General features: G+C 36.7%; 1 protein-coding gene across 7 annotated transcripts in view; it reads right to left on the bottom strand.

The window, feature by feature from the left end:
- The window catches only part of NEK1 (NIMA related kinase 1), a 239119-nt gene that overhangs the window by 142730 nt on the left and 74235 nt on the right, over positions 1-22154 (bottom strand). For all 7 annotated transcript variants that reach the window (XM_040470858.1, XM_040470824.1, XM_040470831.1 and 4 more), the window contains exon 17: positions 19523-19686. In XM_040470858.1, the coding sequence (XP_040326792.1) occupies positions 19523-19686 (164 nt within the window). The remainder of the gene's footprint in view (positions 1-19522; positions 19687-22154) is intronic.

Raw genomic sequence — 22154 nt, 5'->3', positions numbered from 1 at the left:
TCACAACTGTAAGATCATGACCTGAGCGGAAATCAAGAGTGGGATACTAAACCAACGGAGCAACCCAGGTGCCCCTTTCTTTACTACTTATTTTAAAATTGTTTTTTAAGATCATTTGAGAGAGAGTGCAAGTTGGGGAGGGGCAGAGAGGCAGGGAAGAGAGAATCCCAAAGAGGCTCGGTGCTGCCAACAGAGTCCAATGTGGGACTCGAACTCACAAAACTGTGAAATCATGACCTGAGCAGAAACCAGGAGCAGCCAACTGAATAAGCCACCCAGGTGCCCCGTTCTTTACTATTTTAAATAAAAGTAAAATCTATTCTACTACTCCAAATCTTACCAAGGTTTCTCTTATATTTATTCTACATATAAAATTATTTTAGATTATACTTCATTATAGAAGAATCTCAATATTTTCCAGTAGTTAAGCTTTTTTCAGAATTCTGTATCAAATATACCTAAAAACCTTCTTTCAACAATATTGAAGTAAAAGTAAAGCAGCATAGCAGCAATTTCAAAAATGAAAGGAATAAAAAGTTTGTGTGAGCTTTCAAAGACAAAAAGCAATGTCTGAATTCCTTGAATATTAAAAAGTAAAATGGATAGGTTATATTACTGTATCTTCCTCTGACAATTATTAAAGAATGTAAACATGTTAAGCTTAGGCTACAAATAAAAACTACAAGTAACAACCGTTTATTGAACATCTAATATACATTGTGCCTGTTATTCTGTACCTAATATATACAGTGCCTTTCACATATTATGCCTGTTGTATATTTTGAGAGATAGAAAAATGAATAAAACCCAGCTCCAATAATCAGAGAACTCATACCATAGTATCAACTGCAGTTAATTTTGGAGGTGAGTCAGATGAGCAAGTGGACTGGCTGTGCCTCTACTCAAATTTTGGCTACTAAGGCACACAAACTTCCTACAGCCTTTCTTCAAGACCATAACTAAGTTATGCTCTGAAAAATACAGGAAATAATGCACTTTCTGTCTTCCAATAGGTTTAAACACTTTCTGATTCCCATCACTGGAATTTTATAGGGTTAGATAATCTCCATAGCTGGTTAAGAGCCTTTTATTATGACTGTCAGGTATGTGTAGGTAGCTAACTCTTAATCTAGTGTCACATCATCAAATTCAGAAATGTACTCTTTACATAACCCTGGTAGATTGAGATTAAGAATAATGAATGAGAGAAGGGGGCCAAGATGGTGGAACAAAATGGAAGGTTTTTTTTTGCATCTCTCTTCCCTGAAATGCAGCCAGACCAACACTAAACTATCCTGCACACCTAGAAAACTGATTGAGGATTAACACAACAAGCTGCACAACTTGAACCACAGAACTCAGCAGGTATGCAGCATGGAGAGGTGAACTGGGGGAGAGAGAAGCTGTGGAGGGCAGGGAGCTGTCTTTGCTTGTGGAGAGAGGACAGAGACGGGGGGAAGAGTATGGGAAAAGCATCCCCCCAACAAAAGCAGTTGGAGAGAAAGAGGAAGAGTGGAAACAGCTGCAAGGGACTGAACAAAACAGGGAGAAAGGAGAAAGGAGACAGGAGAGGGTTTAAATTCCATTAACACTCTCTAAACAGGGGAGCAGAGAGTCTAAAACACCACAGCTCGATACCTGGCAGTGCTCTGGTAGGAAGGGTGAATCCCCAGGAGCAAAGAGAGAAGTCCCAGGGGTCCTCAGGTAACACGGGGAGAGGTGGTTCCCCTGATGAAACATTTGGTAGAGGCTGTGTGGATATCCGACAGGAAAGAGTCCCAACAGACCCCAGAGATCAGCCACATTCACTGATTTTGGAACAAGGACGTTGGGGGTGAAGCCTGGCACCAGACGTGTGTTGTGATTTGCCATAATCCCTGAAATGCTGCTGCCACATGATCACAGGAACTTTTTCTGGAGCAGGCTAGTGCCCGGCTTCAGTCTCTGAATACTGGCAGTAGCACGGTTGCATGAATGTTCCTTGGTGCAGCTGGCATCTGACCATTGCTGAGCAAGACCCACCCCCAGAGGGTCTGAGCAGGTCAAGGCCGCAGTCCCTCAGAAGTAAAGTGTTGGTAAACACAGCCCCATCTGAGATAAAACTCAGGAGGGAGGTGCCACCTGGCAGCCTGATGGTTTGGTCACGGACAGTGTAGAAATGGGGAGTGGACAGAAGCCAGAGACAAAGGAGGGGTGCTGGTTGAGGGCAGCACAGACTTCTGAAACTAGAGACTGGGTACCTGGGTGACACCATTTTTAATCCTCCCACGCATGAACATACACACCTACATGCGCCACAACAATCCACCCCAGTAAGCTAAGCAGTGCCATCTAGTGGAGAATGGAGCCATTAAACTAAGCCTCCCCACACCCCGAACTGGGCCAACTACAAGTCTTGAAGAACACCATAAGTCTCTCCACCTGCTTAGTTTATGGACTGTAAAGTGCTTCATAGTTTGACTCCTAGGGGAAACTGTATGTAATTTCAATCGTATCTCATTCTGTTCACCGGTCCATCTATTCAATTTTTGTTTCCTTTTTCTTTCTTTATTCTTGAATAAAGACAGAAAAAAAATTAATTCTTTTTTCCATTTTTACATAAAAAGATTGTTCTTTAAATATTTTCTGTGGTATTTTTCACTTTTTTGTAAATTTTTAAAACTATTTTATTGTCATCATCTCCTTTTATTCTATTTTACTGTATTCATTTTCTCAAATTTTCTAATGTTTTCCTTTTTTCTCTTTTTTTTCTTTTCATTCCCTTTTTTCTCTATTCTATCAAGCTTCTTTCAACAACCAGACCAAAATACACCTAGGATCTGGCATCCTTTATTTGATTTTTTGTGTGTTGTTTTTAATTTTTTAATTTTTATTTTCTTTACTTTATTAATTCCTTTTCTTCCTTCAAAACGACAAAACAAAGGAATTCACCCCAAAAGAAAGAACAGGAAGAAATAACAGCCAGGTACTTAGTCAACACAGACACAAGCAAGATAGAATTTAGAATTTAGAATCTGAACATGAATTTAGAATCACAATCATAAGAATACTAGCTGGGGTTGAAAATAGATTCGAATCCCTTTCTGTGGAGGTAAAAGAAGTAAAAGCTAGTCGGGATGAAAGCAAAAATGCTATAACTGAGCTGTTCTCGAATGTATGCAGTGGCGGCAATAACGGATGAAGCAGAGCAGCAAATCAGCAATATAAAGGACAAACTTATGGAGAATAATGAAGCAGAAAAAAAGAGGGAGCCTAAGGCAAAAGAGCAGGATATAAGAATTAGATAACTTAGTGACTCACTAAAAAGGAATTAACATCAGAATCATAGGGGTCTCAAACCTTATGTGAGCAAATCAGAGCAGAAAATTTTCCTAACCTGGGAAAAGACACAGACATCAAAATCCAAGAAGCACAGAGGATTCCCAATAGATTCAACAAAAACCAACCATCAACAAGGCGTATCATAGTCAAATTCACCAAATACTCAGGCAAGGAAAGATTCATGAAAGCAGCAAGGGAAAAAAAAAGTCCTTAACCTACAAGGGAAGACAGATCAGGTTTGCAGCAGACCTATCCATAGAAACTTGGCAGGCCAGAAAGGAGTGGCAGGATATATTCAGTGTGCTGAATTGGAAAAATATGCAACCAAGAATTCTTTATCCAGCAAGACTGTCATTAAAAATAGGAGAGATAAAAAGTTTCCCAGACAAACAAAAACTAAAGGAGTTCATGACCACTAAACCAGCCCTGCAAGAAATTTTAAGGGGGACTCTCTGAGGGAAGAAAAGATTAAAAAACAAAAAAAATAGACCAAAAGCGACAAAGACGAGAAAGGACCAGAGAACAACAACAGAAACTCCAACTCTACAGGCAATATAATGGCAATAAATTTATATTTTTCAATACTCACTCAAAACATCAATGGACTAACCACTCCAATCAAAAGACACAGAGTAATAGAAATGGATAAGAAAACAAGATCCATCTAAATGCTGTTTACAAGAGACCCATTTTAAACTTAAAGACACCTTCAGATTAAAAGTAAGGGGATGGAGAACCATCCATCATGTTAATGGACGTCAAGAGAAAGCCAGAGGAGCCATACTTATATCAGACAATATAGATTTTAAAATAAACACTATAACAAGAGATGAAGAAGGGCCGTATATCATAATTAAGGGGTCTATTCACCAAGAAGATCTAATAATTATAAACAGTTATGCTCCAAACATGAGAGCACCCAAATATATAAATCATTTAATCACAAACATAAAGAAACTCATTGATAACACCATAATAGTAGGGGACTTCAACACCCCACTTACAACAATGGACAGATGATCTAAACAGAAAATCAACAAGGAAACAATAGCTTTGAATGACACACTGGACCAGATGGACTTAACAGATATATTCAGAACATTTCATCCTAAAGCAGCAGAATACACATTCTTCTCGAGTGCACATGGAACATTCTCCAGAAGAGATCATACACTGGGACAAAAATCAGCCCTCAACAAGTAAAAAAAGATCAAGATCATACCGTGCATATTTTCAGACCACAACACCATGAAACTCAAAATCAACCATTAAAAAAATTTGGAAAAATAACAAATACTTGGAGACTAAAGAACATCCTATTCAAGAATGAATGGGCTAACCAAGAAGTTAAAAAGGAAATTAAAAAGTACAAGGAAGCCAATGAAAATGATAAGACAGCAGCCCAAAACCTCTGGGATGCAGCAAAGGAGTCATAAGAGGGAAGAATATAGCAATCCAGGCCTTACTAAAGAAGGAAGAAAGGTCTCAGATACACAACCCAACCTTCCACCTTACAGAGATGGAAAAAAGAAAAAATAAATTACAAAACCAGCAGAAGACAGGAAATAATAAATATTAGAGAAGAAATCAATGCTACTGAACCTCCCCCCCCCAAAAACCCAGTAAAACAGATCAATGAAACCAAGAGCTGTTTCTTTGAAAGAATTAACAAAATTGATAAACCCCTCACCAGTTTTATCAAAAAGAAAAAGGAAAGGACCCAAATACATAAAATCAAGAATGAAACAGGAGAGATCACAACCAACACAGCAGAAATACAAATAATAAGAGAATATTATAAGCAATTATATGCCAATAAAATAGGCAATCTGGAAGAAATGGACAAATTCCTAGAAACATATACACTAGTGAAACAGAACATCTGAACAGACCCATAACCAGTAAAGAAACAAAATTAGTAATCAAAAATCTCCCAAAAAACAAGAGTCCAAGGTCAGATGGCTTTCCAGGGGAATTCTACCAAACATTTAAGGAAGAGTTAACACCTATTCTCTTGAAGCTGTTCCAAAAAATAGAAATGGAAGGAAAACTTCCAAACTCTTTCCATGAAGCCAGCATTACCTTTATTCCAAAACCAGACGAAGACCCCACCCCACTAAAAAGGAGAACTATGGACAAATTTCCCTGATGAACACGGATGCAAAAAATCCTCAACAAGAAACTAGTCAACCGATCCAACAATACATTAAAAAAACTATTTACCATGACCAAGTGGGATTTATACCTGGGATGCAGGACTGGCTCAGTATCTGCAAAACAATCAATGTGACATATCATATCAATAAAAGAAACGACAAGAACCCCATGATCGTCTCAACAGATGCAGAGACAGCATTTGACAAAATACAGCATCCTTTCTTGATAAAAACCCTCAAGAAAATAGGGATACAAGGATCATACCTCAAGATCATAAAAGCCATATATGAAAGACCCAACACTAATATCCTCCTCAATGGAGTAAAACTAAGAGCTTACCCTCTACAGTCAGGAACACGACAGGGATGTCCACTCTCACCACTGTTATTTGACACAGTATTGGAAGTCTTAGCCTCAACAGTCAGACAACATAAAGTAATTAAAGGCACCCAGATCGGCCAGGAAGAAGTCAAGCTTTCACACCTTGCAGAGGACATGATAGCCTATATGGAAAACCCAAAAGATTCTACCAAAAAACTGCTAGAACTGATCCATGAATTCAGCAAAGTCGCAGGATATAAAATCAATTCACAGAAATCAGTTGCATTCCTATATACCAATAATGAAGCAACAGAAAGAGAAATCAAGGAATCAATCCCATTTACAATTGCACCAAAACCCATAAAATACCTAGGAATAAACATAACCAAAGAGGTGAAAAATCTATCAAAAGCTTATGAAAGAATTTAAAGAACACAGAAAAAAATGGAAAAATATTCCATGCTCCTGGATTGGAAGAACAAACATTGTTAAAATGCCAATACTACCCAAAGGAATCTATTAATTCAATGCAATCCCTATCAAAATAACACTAGCATTCTTCACAGAGCAGAACAAACAACGCTAAAATTTGTATGGACCCAGAAAAGATCCCGAATAGCCAAAGCAATACTGAAAAAGAAAACCAAAGCTGGAGACATCATAGACTCGGACTTCAAGATGTATTACTAAGGTTTAATCATCAAAACAGTATGGTGCTGGCAAAAAACAAACACTCGGATCAGTGGAACAGAATAGAGAACCCAGAAACAGACCCACAAACTTATGGCCAACTAATCTTTGACAAAGCAGGAAAGAGTACCCAATGGAATAAAGACAGTCTCTTCAGCAAATGGTGCTGGGAAAACTACACAGCAACATGCAGAAGAATGAACTTGGACCACTTTCTTACACCATACACAAAAATAAACTCAAAATGGATGAAAGACCTAAATGTAAGACAGAAAGCCACCAATATCCTAGAAAAGAAAGCAGGCAAAAACGTCTCTGACCTCGGCCACAGTAACACTTGACATGTCTGTAGAGGCAAGGGAAACAAAAGCAAAAATGAACTATCAGGACCTCATCAAAATAAAAACCTTCTGCACAGTGAAGGAAACAATCAGCAAAACTAAAAGGCAACCAACGGAATGGGAGAAGATATTTGCAAATGACATATCAGATAAAAGGTTGGTATCCAAAATCTATAAGGAATTATCAAACTCAACATCCAAAAAACAAATGATCCAGTGAAGAAATGGGCAATAGACATGAATAGACACTTCTCCAAAGAAGACATCCAGGTGGCTAATAGACAAATGAAAAAATGCTCAACGTCACTCATCAAGGAAGTATAAATCAAAACCACCATGAAATACCACCTCACACCTGTCAGATTGACCAACATTAACAACTCAGGCAATGACAGATGTTGGCGAGGATGCGAAGAAAGAGGATCTCTTTTGCACTGCCGATGGGAATGCAAACAGGTGCAGCCACTCTGGAAAACAGTATGGAGGTTCCTCAAAAAATTAAAAATAGAAGTATCCTATGACCCAGCAACTGCACTACGAGGTATTTATCCAAAGGATACAAGTATGCTGTTTCAATGGGACACATGCACCCCAATATTTATAGTAGTGCTATCAACAATAGCCAAAGTATGGAAAGAGTCCAAATGTCCATTGACGGATGAATGGATAAAAAGAAGATGTGGTGTATATATACAATGGAGTATTACTCGGCAATCAAAAAGAATGAAATCTTGCCATTTACAACTATGTGGATAGAACTGGAGGGTATTATGCTAAGCAAAATTTATCAGAGAAACACAAATATCATATGACTTCACTCATATAAGGAACTTAAGATACAAAACAGATGAACATAAGGGAAGGGAAGCAAAAAATAATATAAAAACAGGGAGGGGACAAAACATAAAAGACTCTTAAATATAGAGAACAAACAGAGGGTTCCTGGAGGGGTTTTGGGAGGGGGAATGAGGTAAATGGATAAGGGGCATTAAGAAAGACACTTGCTGGAATGAGCACTGATCCCCTATACATAGGGGATCAATCACTGGAATCTACTCCTGAAATCATTATTGCAGTGTATGCTAATTTGGATGTAAATTAAAAAATAAAAATAAAAAATACTAAAAAAAAGAATAATGAGAAATTTGTATATGCCTCTGTAGTACACATGTGCTATACTCTAGCCGTCATATTATACACTGTATAATTATAAGATTATTATCTAGTCTGGATGCAACATATCTCCTACATATGTCCAGGCAAAGCTTGATTCTAGTCGGCTATAGGCCCATTATACAAGGCTGGGTCCAACAAGGGAGGATAAACTTTAAGAGAATATGATACTCGGATGTGTGATATGAAACTGTATGTCTTCCAGGCTCTTTTGGGGAGTCCTGGACGCTTACACAACCACTTGCAATTAAGTAAAATTGCTGATCTCACTGCTATGTATCCTGACCACATCTCAAACCTTTGTAGAAGTAAAACATGTTTGATTTCCCATCCTAAGATACCATGTTCAATGTGTGTCAGTCTAAACCTGCAAACGACATATATTAATACTTAGAATTATTTTACTAAAACCCGATCGTATGTATAACAGTTTTGATTTACAGATTTTCATAGTACATATATAAAGTACTATCTGGGGGCGCCTGGGTGGCGCAGTCGGTTAAGCGTCCTACTTCAGCCAGGTCACGATCTCGCGGTCCGTGAGTTCGAGCCCCGCGTCGGGCTCTGTGCTGACAGCTCAGAACCTGGAGCCTGTTTCAGATTCTGTGTCTCCCTCTCTCTCTGGCCCTCCCCCGTTCATGCTCTGTCTCTCTCTGTCTCAAAAATAAATAAAAAAACGTTAAAAAAAATTAAAAAAAATAAAGTACTATCTGTTGTATTTATTTATATCATTTATAGGTTTTGCTTCTCGAATAATCTTTTCCTGAGCTGGTTTAAATAAGCAGGTTTACGTTACTCATTGCTTCCATCACAAACTTACAACGTGCAGTAATTTTTGTTTAACATTATTTCTTTTTCCCCTCTCATTTATTAAACAAATACTTATTGTCAACTATTTGCCAATATTACATCGATCTTTGAAGATGTAAAGCTGTATAAAACAGAATTCCAGAAATGCGAGGTTGATTCGATATATACAAATCAGAGCAATAAACCTTATTAAAAGAATAACAAAAGACAAAAATTAGTTTAATTGATTCTATAGCCCCTCATCATGCTTAAAAACCTACAAACTGTCTTAATTTTTCACATGCATTTCTGTTAACTACTTCATATACACCAAAAGAAGAATCCATACTCATATTCATATTCCTCTCTAAAATAATAAAACTATACTAAACTATGGACACAAACTATTTGTGCTAGACTCATGGAGATAAGTCAGAAATAGTCAATTTATTTAATAGTGATTTTCTTCATTAAACATTATTAAGAATTCAGAGACACTTACTGTTCTAGACAAATTAAACACTCCATCTTTTGAGTTCCAAAATTATACCGCCTAAAATAAGTAAAACAGTATTCTAGATTCATAGTATAGCAATGATAATATAAATACTGTATAAACCACAATTATATACTAATAAACTAGGATTTGGGGAAAATGCAGAGACATTAAAATGGGTTAAAAGGAAGTAATTATTCTAAGACAAACTCATTTTTTTCCATCTTGAAAAGAGGGGAGGAAAAAAGGAGTAAGTTTTTTCGTTTCCTTTTCTTATACATTCTTTTACATCCTTTTCTTATTCATACAAAGGCATGAATAAGTGCCAAGGTTACTTCACATCCACAGCTCAAATCTTTTACAGGTAAGAGGTATTTAAAATTTTGGAGGGATGATTATGAGTGATTATTTTAAGAGGCAATAATAACACAAAAACATGTAACAATCTAGGTAGAAGAAATAATCAGAGAAATAAAAAACGAGTCAGTGTGGTTTAAGGTAGAAGAGCTAGGATGGCACAGAGTTAATGAGATAGGAAAAGAATATATGGGGTTTATTCATTAAGTTTCCTCCTCTGTTCCGTGGCATAACGTCTATCTGATGGAACGGAATTGGTGTGAGCTTTACTCAAATTAAATGATACAATACAGAGCAAAAGACTTGGAAAAGTAAAAGCATCTATAAAACACAAATGTTAAGAGGCACTCAATAGTTTTATAAAATGGTCTTACATGGCTGAAGCTCTAATATTAAAAAGTTAATTGAATGGAAGTTCATCCTTTGCAACAAATGTACCACTCTGGTGGGGGATGGTGATAAGGGGGAAGGCTATGCATATGGGGGGACAGGGATAATATACAGGAAATCTCTGTACCTTCTCCCTCAGTTTTGCTGTGAACCTAAAATTGCTCTAAAATAAGAAAGTCTTTTTTAAAAAATCTAATTGAAGAGGTATGTTAAGACGTAAGACACAGATATAAGCAAAGTCAGACTGGCCAGAGTTGCTGATAAGAAGGGAAGAGGAAAGATAAGTGAAGTCATAAAGGAGCAGGCAAATGTGGGCATTGCAAAATATAAGAAAAAGAGAATGTGAAAGAGTTAGTTGTGTATAAATTTCAGTTTGCTGATTCAGTTTGAATTAGGGAAAAGAACTGACCAGGAACAACAATGACATACAAATTTTAATAAAACCAGATGCTTTGACAATGTTCTTTAATGCCAATGACCACTAAAAAGTACAAGACAAAAGAATCATAATATTTAAATTGGAGGAGACCTTAAGTATTAACTAGTCTAACTTCTTGCTGAATAAACCATTCCTCTAGTCCCACCTGGATATACCTGGCACATGGCCATTCAAAGCTCTAGTTTAATAGGTTCAGCTTGAGGACATTCACTAAATCGCATGATGGTCCACCCATTGAACAGCCCTCATAATTAGCTAAAATCTGTTTGTCTACTTCTCCTAGTCATAGTAATTCTACACTGTGGAAATATATAAATAAGTCTGATTCTTCTTCTACGTGAAAAGCCATCCAATTCTTCCAAGCTTCCTCCTTTAAGTATATTTTCTTTAGTGGTGGCTGGATTCTCCCAGCTCCTTTAATTTTCCTAATAAATAATCCTCACTAAAGTCAACATGGCACAACAGTTAAATGAGTGAACTCTGGAAACAAACTGTCCACTTTCAAATGCTAGTTTTACTAATAAACAGTTATGTGGCCTCCAACATATTATTTGTTTATGCAGTGCCTCAATTTCTCCATCTGTAAAATAGGGAGAATAATAATACCTGTTCCATAGCATTGGTGATAAATAAATAAGTAAATACCATAGGCACTTGCCATTATTCATAGTAGTTATGTTCTAAAAAGTCACCATGAGTACTGAATTAGAGAATACTGAATCATTATCCCCTAGGAGAAATACAGGGTTATGTTCCTGCTAGCCTCTTACTACAACATCTTTGACAATGGATTGATATATAACATTGTTTTATGTGTTTCTATTTAAAGACACTTTATTCAATGTATATAGCCTGAATTCTCAGCCAATAACACTATAACTCACATTGGAGCAAAGCTCATTTGACACAAATAATTCCTCCACAAGGCACATCATAACCTTTCTGCACGTAGGAACACCAGACAACACTTCAACACTGTGTTTGAGGGCCATTTTAAACAGTGAAATCACCAAGAATATGCACACAAGTGTAAAAAAAAAAAATGTGAATACAACACAAAAAACACATTTGTGTATGAGTGCTGAAACAAGAAAGCAGAACATTGTCTTTTCAACCTCAGCTTGGAATACGTGCATTGGGTGCCTCAAATTTTTTGCTGCTCTGTGCGTGTCCATGAATGAACATGAAAGCACTGGGAGTATTGATTGTGGGGTTATGCATAAATTTTAGCAAGTAGTCTAATTCACAAACACGCAATCCATAAGTAATAAGAATTCACTATATATGTAAATTACTTGAAAGTGGTCCTGGAAGGAAGTATCCAATTAAATATTAGCTCCTATTTTTATTATCGTTATCCTTACAAATCACTATTTTTATAGGTATCTAGTGTGTCAATACCCTTTTGTGTAACCAGTATAGAATACAGTGAAAACTTCAACTCCTCTACTACTTTAATTTTATATATTTTAAAAACTTCTTGGCGTGCCTGGGTGGCTCAGTCAGTTGAGCGTCTGACTTCGTCTCAGGTCATGATCTCACAATTTGTGAGTTTGAGCCCAGCGTCAGGCTCTCTGCTGTCAGCACAGAGCGTGCTTCTGATCCTCTGTCCCTCTATCTCTCTGTCCCTCCTCTCTTTGTGCTCTCTCTCTCAAAAGTAAACATTTAAAAAAGAAAACTTCTTGGGGCACCTGGATGGCTCAGTTGGTTAAGCATCCGACTCTTGGTTTCGGCTCAGGTCATAATCTCACAGTTCTTGAGTTCGAGCCCTGTGTCGGGCTCTGTGCTGCCAGCACAGAACCTGCTTGGGATTCTCTCTCTCCCTCTCACTCTCGGCCCCTCCCCCACTGGCTCACTGGTGCTCCTCTTTCTTTCTTCCTCTCTCTAAAATAAATAAATAAACATTAAAAAACAAAACAAAAAAACACTTCAGCTCTTAAAAAGCTACTGGTACTGGAAGGGACACTATCATATACTGTTAGAATGAACATAAATTGGTAGTTTTTCCAGCCAGAAATTTAATAATATTTAGTTAATAAATGCATTTAGTTAAATAAATTTGATAAATGTATTAATGTTTATTTCTAGGATCTTTACCAAGAACATAACTGACCAACTCCTTTAACCCACTAACTGCCCTTCTAAGATTCTATTATACAGAAATGAGAAACATAAAGTTTGGCAAAAAATATTCCAAAAAAGTGAAAAATTACAAACGATGGATAAATTATGGTAATTCAGGCACTGGAATCTTACAGACATAAAAATTCCCTTGCAAATGATTTCAGCATGGGAAAATGTTATAGTAAAAAATGTTAGATTAAAAAAAAAACCCCACCAGATACAAATTTGTATACATGACTTGATCTCCAGTGACTAAGGAAAAATATATGAAGAAAAAGTGCAAGAAAAAAAGATCAAAGTCTTCACAGTAACTGCCTCTGTAGACAGCAGTAGTGATTTCCATTCCTGCTTCCTAAAACCCTCCTATACTTCACAGTTTTTCCAAAACACCTGTATCACTTCGGCAAGCAGAAAGGCTAGACAAAAAAGCCACTTGTGACTTTCCTTTTCCCATGAGCAAACAGGGGAGAAAAGAGGGATGGATGTTTGGTTAAGAATCCTATAAAAGGGATGTGACAAGATGGTTAGCTTCTAGTATTTTTAAAGCAGGAAATATGTGAGCAGCTCTGAACTAAGCAAAGGAAGCAGTATTAAAGGGGGACTTGAGGATAACAAGGAAAAAAAGGAGTAAATGCCTTTGAGTAAAGCAAAACATTGAGGGGCAAAGACAACAGCTTAAGTATGAGGGAGGAGTAAAAGTTGTTGATCCATTTAATAGGATATATATGTAAATATGAGACACTGGGTATTAGTAAGCATGGAATTAGGAGAATATCACACACACAGTAGTTAAATCTTCTCCTTACCAATGATGACTAGCTATAAAAGATAAGGGCAAAGACAAGAAAAGAAGAAAGAAAGAAAAAGAAAAAGAAAAAAGATAAGGGCCTTTGTTTTTTTTAAGTTTATTTATTTTGAAAGAGAGAGCACATGAGCAGGGGAGGGGAGAAAGAAAGGGAGAATCCCTAGTTCCATGCAAGCCTTGATCTCACAAACTGCAAGATCATGACCTGAGCTGAAATCAAGAGCCAGCCACTCAACCAACTGAGCCACCCAGGTGTCCCCCAAAATAAGGGCATTTAAATTCTTATAGCACAGGGGCGCCTGGGTGGAGCAGTCGGTTAAGCGTCCGACTTCAGCCAGGTCACGATCTTGCGGTCCGTGAGTTCGAGCCCCGCGTCAGGCTCTGGGCTGATGGCTCAGAGCCTGGAGCCTGTTTCTGATTCTGTGTCCCCCTCTCTCTCTGCCCCTCCCCCGTTCATGCTCTGTCTCTCTCTGCCCCAAAAATAAATCAAAAAAAAAAAAAAACATTGAAAAAATAAATTCTTATAGCACAATTATACCAGCTTGAAGGCTTTTCTATTATTTTTCTTTTTCATTTACAAGGAGTTTGCAAGAGAGAAGCAAACCTTTGAAACATGTTTAAACTTGCTTCTTTTCCCCTAATTTAACCTATTGTGAATATATCCTCTACAGGATCTGAAATTAAAAGAAATAAATTGGACAACTCAGTATTAAACTGTAAAATCAACACACTAATAAAAGGTGGGGGAGCTGTAAAGCTACCCTATTGTGAGACAAAGGCAAGGTTTTTGTTGAGACCCAATTGCATTAATATGTACAAAAAAAAAAAAAAAAAAAAAACAACTTGAGATGATAGTATTAGATGCAAAAGTAATGGTGAGAGAGATGAAGGATGCCCAAAAAGCTCCCCCTGCAACCATCCAAGCAATGACCAAGGGAGGAGATGCTCAACTCAGCCTTGAGACCTCTTCATACAGGCCTATTTCTACTATACAGACTCATATGTCAAGATGTGAGAGCACCCCAAAGGACCAACTAATTCAGGCTCAGAACAGCAGTTGTGACTAGCAAGTGTTCATTCTCTGAGCAGTGGTATTCTATCACCAATTTTTAATAGTTGTCAACAATATAAAGAAATGACTACATATTTTCTACAAATCCAAATTTATTTAATCCAAAAGGATAATCTATATTCTAAGATGGCATCAATCTACATTTTTCACATCAAAATGTCCATTCTTTTATCAAAGGATGGAATTAGGGCTGATAAATTTTTTAAAATGAACTTGGCAAAATTAAAAGGTAGTTGAATTCCTCAAGCAGGTCCTTTATTTTTATTTTATTTTATTTTATTTTATTTTATTTTATTTTATTTTATTTTATTTTATTTTATTTTGGCAAAATGGGCAGAGGCAAAGTCATGCTAGGCAGAGGGAGCAGGAGATGCAAAGGAACAAGGATGAGAAAACACATGTCTTTTACTTCTCCACTCCCAGAAGTACAGAAAGAGGGAGCACAAAAATAATAAGTATACAGGCCTCTATGAGACCTTGTAGGCCATTTAAAGGCTATTATTTGATCCAGGGGCCAAGGAAGGGTCATTAGCTCAATTTCTCTCAATGTGTGCTATTTATAAACCTTTTCTAGGTATAAATTTTTTTTTTCTAGGTATAAATTTTTTGGTCAGATAATTTTTCAGACTCAAAAGTTCATCAAATTTATTCCTGTTAAATTATATCTAATTCAGGTTCATAGTAGCTATGGTCTACTGAGATTATTTTGTTTCCTGATCAATCATACCACATATTTACTATTTCTTTCCACTTTACATCTTCTGGAAATGTGATGACTGTATCCTTAAAATGTTTTTTAATGCACCCCTTAAAAATGAAGATTAGTTTGAGGAGGACAAGCTTCTACATATTTTTATTTGGATGACATGAAAATACCGACCAGCAGCCTCTGCATATAATTCTTTAACCAGTTACTAATCCACCTAACAATCTTTATTTCTATTTCTTCACCTTATCTACATTGAGACACCCTGGCAACAATAAACTGCTTTGGTTTATCTACTCTACGAGGTATCTAATTTTTTCACAATGCTTCTAGACCAACAGAAATACCTAGTAGTTCTATTTACTAATTAATTACTACCAAACTGTTTGAGTAGTGGTCTGTGCTTTGTCCAACAGATGTAGTTGTGTTTCCCTTCGAAATTATAAAATATCCATGGCACTACGATGCTCCAGTTTGCCTCACCACACAGTTTGAGAACTAAAGTTCTAGCCTATAATCCTAAAAAACAAAACAAAACAAAAAAATTTGACATAATATATTCTGTGTGAATTTATACTTTGTCCAAGTGATTGCTACTTCCTCCTAAGATGTTTGCAGGCATCACTTTTAACCTTGCCAGGGATCAACACAAAGAAAACTGGTCTAGTTTACAGACTATGTTTTTTGAAAATTATATGATACTTGATGATCTTTGGTTGTCTGCCAATTCTTCTGTTTTCCATATCCTCAAACAAAACCAAAATAAATTCACTGAGTATATATGAAACTTCATGCAATCCGTGGCATCATCATTAATGTTAACCCAATATTTTAAAATTTTATAACCAACAAAGCAATAACTTTTTACCTTATTCACTAGTAGTATCTTGAGTAGTATCTTCATAACAGAGTGTTTAAGAAGAATTCTACAGTCAGATGGATTTAGTTTAAATCCGAACTCTACCACTTACTAGCTGCCTGACCATGCATAAGTTTTAAATCTCTATAAATTCTAATTTCTTCATTTTTACTAAAAGAATAATAACTAATCCATAGGGTTGCTGTAATGAATAAATACAACTTGATATACAATAAGAGTTCAATAATACCTACCATCAATAACAATAAATTCATGCAACATAAGAAAATGCATACTATATATCTGAATACCACTAAGCCAACAGAGTTGACACAAATGAAATAAAAATGATCTTATAACCACAAATGATTTAAAAACTGAAAATTAAAATAGTGAAAATATATCTAATGCAAAACAAAGATTGAATGGAAGATGTGGTATATTGGAAAAGGCAACTGAGAAACAGAGCCATTTAAGACAATTTGAAACTCAAATATATGCAAACATTTCAAGGTTATAATAGGAATTTGATGCAAATGGCCCAACATAGTGCAGTTTGTCATTCCAAGTGTGCAGAATCAAGAAACATTGTAGAAGATGAACAGTGTGAAGAAACATAACATAGTTTTCTCTATTTTCTTTATACTATCATGTGGGAAACAAAGGCAAATGAAAAATTAAATTTCCTTACAGCTTATAGTCCATTGACAAGTCCTTGAAACAGGCAGAGTAACATTCCTCTAGGAACTCAGCTGCCTTGATGATGACACTTTGCTAAGGGTGAAAGGCAATCTTAGCTTAACATTATCCTGACCTCCAGGATCCTGTAAGTCTACTTTAACATATAAAAATTCCTTTGGAAACTTTTTATCTCAACCACCCTCCCAACATATATGTTGGCAATCGTACTCTAAGCTTATGGCCCCCTGATATAAATCTGAAAGGTCTCATGACTGAGTTTTTATTAAACAGTAATAAATGACCTTTTCCTAACAACAGCTACCCCCCCTCAAGGTCCTAGACACCTTGTTTCCAAAATACCTTAGATTTACACTATTCCTAATCCCACTTGTCACAACCCCAGTGCAGATCTTTCTGCTCACAGGTCCTATTTCCATATTTTAATAAAACCACCTTTTTACACTGAAGATGTCTCAAGAATTCTTTCTTAGCCATCAGCTCAGAACCCCAACATTTTCTACATCATACTATACATATTTATTTTAGATTTGATGAATATAAAACTAAATAAAGCCAGATTTTATACTATAAAGATAAATAACACCACAGGATAAAAGCCATGAACAAAATTTGCTTTCTCATTTCATAAAAAAAAAAAAAAAAATGCATATTTGTGAGTCAGTAAGTAGCCTTCCTCTCTCAAAAACAGAATCTACGATTAGCTTAATACTTCAGGCTAGCGTATATAATTCATAAAATTAATTTATATTCACCTCAATTATTTACCTCTGCTCACCTACATTTAAATCATCTTCTATAATTGGGGGGGATCATAAAGATTTTTATTACATTCGAAAGGATTCTCCTTAAAATGACAAGAAGAAGGCAATATAACTAAATTTTCACAAAATGGTATCTGCTCTTTTTTATATACATGTTCTATTTTTTTTTTTACATCTTTTAAAGTTTATTTATTTATTTTGAGAGACAGAGCAAGCACAAGCTGGGGAGGGGCAGAGAGAGGGAGAGACAAAATCACAAGCAGGCTCCACAGCATTAGCACAAAGCCTGATGCAGCGCTCGAGCTCACAAACCGTGAGATCATGACCTGAGTGGAGCCTAAGAGCAGATGCTTAACTGACTATGCCACCCAAGTGCCCCAGTATCTGCTCCTTTTTAAACAGACATTTTATAGAAGAAATGGGAATATCTAAGGAAACACATATGCATCTTTTTATTTATTTATTTTGGGGGAGAGAGAGAGAGAGAGAGAGAGAGAGAGAGAGAGAGAGATCCTTTGTGTATAAGCATGTATAGGGGAAAAGCAGAGAGAGAGGGAGAGAGAGAGAATCCCAAACAGGCTCCATGCTGTCAGCACAGAGCCCAATATGGGTCGTGAACTCACAAACTGCGAGATCATGACCTGACCCGAAACCAAGGGCCAGATGCTTAACTGAGTGAACCACCAAGATGCCCCACAAACATGTGTGCGTTCTTAAGACAAAAGGAACCATGCAAATTAAAATTACTGACTGCTATCACATTAAGTTAATTCAATGGATGAAAAAGAAAAATCTGATGAACAGGATCACAGAGAGCCATAAATCAGAGATGAATATAAAGAGAAAACAAGCACAAACAACAAAGAGAAAAAAGTGGGATTCTAAGTGATATGGGAAAAAAAGACAAAAAAAGCATACTTTGGAATTTTGCATAAAGTGTGATTCCATTTAAATATATCAGATTTATTTAAAGCAAGTGGGTGAAATTATTACAACCATATGTTGGCTCAAAGTTATCACGTTCTTTTACATATGCTCAGACTATAACATATAAATAAGCTACAAAAATTAGGCTGAAATGAAAAAGCTGCATGTTTGCCACATGCAGTCAAAGGACAAATTTGTACCTAAGAAAATTACTGCATCTAAAAGGCAAAGACATATTCTGTATAATCAATACAGAAAACATCTGAAAAGTATAAGTACTAAGCTATACATGACATAAAACAAAATTACACATGAGGATGAATTTATGGATCATCATAGTTCAGCCTGTTTGTATTGGCTTGTTTAGATACAATCTTCAATCTTTTCAAAGATTTTCTAATAGCATCAGGATTTGGGAAATGGTGATGACCTATAGCCCCATTAGGAAATCCTAGATGTAGTCCAGGTGAAATTCCTCTGTAGATAAACATGCACAGTTGGTGTGGGAAACATAGGCAGAAGGAAATCATAGATAAAATTAAATTTCCTTATAACCTGCAGCCCACTGACAAATACTTGAGACAGGCAGAGTAGGACATTCCTCCATGAACTCCCAAATGACTTTTTTTTATATGAAATTTATTGTCAAATTGGTTTCCATACAACACCCAGTGCTCATCCCAACAAGTGCCCTCCTCAATGCCCATCACCCACTTTCCCCTCTCTCCCACCCCCCATTAATGTTAATGCTTTGCTAGAGGGGAAAACAACTTTAGCTTCACAATAGCTAGGGCTTCAGTATTCTATAAGTCTTCCTTAACGTATGAAAATCCTTTTGGAAACCTCCCCTTGCCTTTACCTCCTCCAACTTCCAGGTATGTAATCAATCTCTCCTCACAATCCCAAGGGAGCTTTTTCTGCCCAGGGGTCCTATTCCCGTGCTTTAATAAAACCAACTCTTTTTACCAAAGACTTCTCAAGAATTCTTTCTTGGCCTTTGGCTCCAAACCCCAACAATTTTCCACATCACAATGACTTTTATTATTTTCTCTGAAGCAAAGCATAAGCAACTTCTGCAGAACATAGCCATACCTTTCTGGATGTCTTCGGCCATATATTTCTCCTTTCCATTTAGTTTGATTATCTTCTGCTCTTTGCTGTTGCATTTGATCAAAAATAGCATGATAATGTTCATACTGTCCTCTAGAAGAAAAAGGTGATGGAGCCACAGCCCCTCCACTGCCAAAAAAGGGAGCCTAGGAATTAAACAAACAGCTCTCACATGTTTATCTCATAAGACCCAAAAGATCTGTACTACCTTCAAAAGAAAAAAATTATTTCAACACTTGACTTTTAAAAAGCAATTACCTAATTTGAACATATTAATAAACATACAGCTTAAAGCAAAATGTTTTCCTACTGTGTTATAACCATTGACAATCAAAAAGTAGCATCCCTGGTTACTAAGAATAAAGCATAATTTAACAAACAAAAATATAAAAAGCCATTAAAGTTATATAAATATTGAAAAGTCTGGTCTTAATTAGTTTTGAAACAAGTTTCTAGTACACATTTTATGGTACCATTCTATTAAGTTTAAAATATGTATAGCTCATATGTAAGGTAGAGCCTACCTTTATAACACTCAAAAGTATACTTAACAAAAACATTTACATATGGCATTTAATAGATCTCAAATCCCTCAACAAACAGTAAAGACATAAACACCACTGAAACATAGTCTAGAAACATACTAGTCAAAACATTTTATCTATCCTTAATCAGTTTATAAACACGTTGGGAAACAAAGCACAAAACTAGAAAACGATTTCCTGCCTGTGGTAAATGAATGGTAGCAGGCACACTTTAAAGTAGTTAAGTATTGGGGCGCCTGGGTGGCGCAGTCGGTTAAGCGTCCGACTTCAGCCAGGTCACGATCTCGCGGTCTGTGAGTTCGAGCCCCGCGTCGGCTCTGGGCTGATGGCTCAGAGCCTGGAGCCTGTTTCCGATTCTGTGTCTCCCTCTCTCTCTGCCCCTCCCCCGTTTGTGCTCTGTCTCTCTCTGTCCCAAAAATAAATAAACGTTGAAAAAAAAATTAAAAAAAAAAATAAATAAAGTAGTTAAGTATTGAAACTGACTTTCACAAAACAGAAAAAGCTTATCAGAAGTAAAAATTCCTCAAAAAAAAAAAATGGCACTGGAGAAAGATACTGTTCAATCCAGCCTTGAAAGCAATACAACAGAGAGATTAAATGATTCAATATGAACCAGGGTACTAAAGTAAAAATGAGCTATGTATGTATAATATTTGAGTGTTGACAGCAGGAGGAGGAAGGAAGTATGCAAACAAATAGGATTAGAAGGCAGGCATCAGTCACAAGAGGTTGGTATCTCTAACTGCTATCAAGCCTGGGTGTTTGAGTTCATATAATAAACAACAACAGAAAGCATTTATAAATTTTCTGACAGGTGTAGAATATGAAAACTGTTTTTAAGAAGGTGAGTCATATTATGCATGATAAAGAGGAATGGGAGAGAGAAGAAGGTAGAGGAACTAATCAGAAGGCTTACTACACTGACACCAAGCCACAAACCTAGGAGCAAAGAAAGGCAATTAGTGAAAAAGGGAAGGGACTTGTGGATTCTCTACAGGAATAACACAGGGTAAGGGCAGATTTATAAGGCCACAACCACTGAGACATAAGAACTTAAGCATGTGGCAAACTCAGAAAACAGATGTCAGACAAGGATAAGAGTTAAAAGTAAATGTGTAATGCTGCATAAGTCATGGTGAAAAAATTTCACTACCAAGAGGAAATGCAGAGGTCAACAATACTGAAAATAAAACTCAAAGGACTAAAGTTGAGTGGTAGCATTTACAAACCCATTTTGGGGGTGCCTGGGTGGCTCAGTCAGTTGAGCATCCGACTTCAGCTCAGGTCATGATCTGATGGCTCGTGAGTTCAAGCCCCACATCGGGCTCTGTGCTGACAGCTCAGAGCCTGGAGCCTGCTTCGGATTCTGTCTCCCTCTCTCTCTGCCCCTGACCCACTTGCATTCTGTCTCTCTCAAAAATAAACATTAAAAAAATATTTTTTTAAAATAAATAAAAACCTGTTTTGGGGGCGCCTGGATGGCTCGCTCAGTCGGTTGAGTGACCGACTCTTGATTTCAGCTCAGGTCATGATCCCAGGGTCATGGGATGGAGCCCCACACTGGTTAAGATTAAGATTCTCTCTCCCTCTCACCCTTCCCGCTCAGGCGTGAGTGTGAGTGTACACATTCTCTCGCATTGAAAAAAAAAAACAGTTAAAAAAATAAAAACCTTTCTTGTGTGTGAAGTGATGAGAATAGAAGTCAGAACACTGACAAGTAAAGTAAAAGAAGAACTTCTAAGTGATAATTTCTTAAGGAAGAAATCTGGCAAAGAAATGATGCAAAGAAAACTACTGGAATCAAATAACAAAAAATTTCAGTGTACCCACTGAGATAAAATTTGTGTCAACATTTTGACACGGTAAGTTGCATACATTATAAGAAAGCATGAGTTTTTTAAAAACCAGCCTAAGATGACTACAGATAAGATGTTTGAGTAGCAAGAGATGAAAGTTGTCAGAAATAGGAAGATAACTAATTAGGCAGGAAACTCCATTAAAGCAGTCCTTACACATATCTTCAAAAGTGCATCCCAAGGCAAGAATCAGAATCAGAATTCTGATAAAAG

The sequence above is a fragment of the Herpailurus yagouaroundi genome, unplaced genomic scaffold, assembly GCF_014898765.1.
Source record: "Herpailurus yagouaroundi ecotype Mexico unplaced genomic scaffold, PumYag 28, whole genome shotgun sequence".
NCBI lineage: Eukaryota > Metazoa > Chordata > Mammalia > Carnivora > Felidae > Herpailurus > Herpailurus yagouaroundi.
This window is presented reverse-complemented; position numbering and strand designations above follow the sequence as displayed.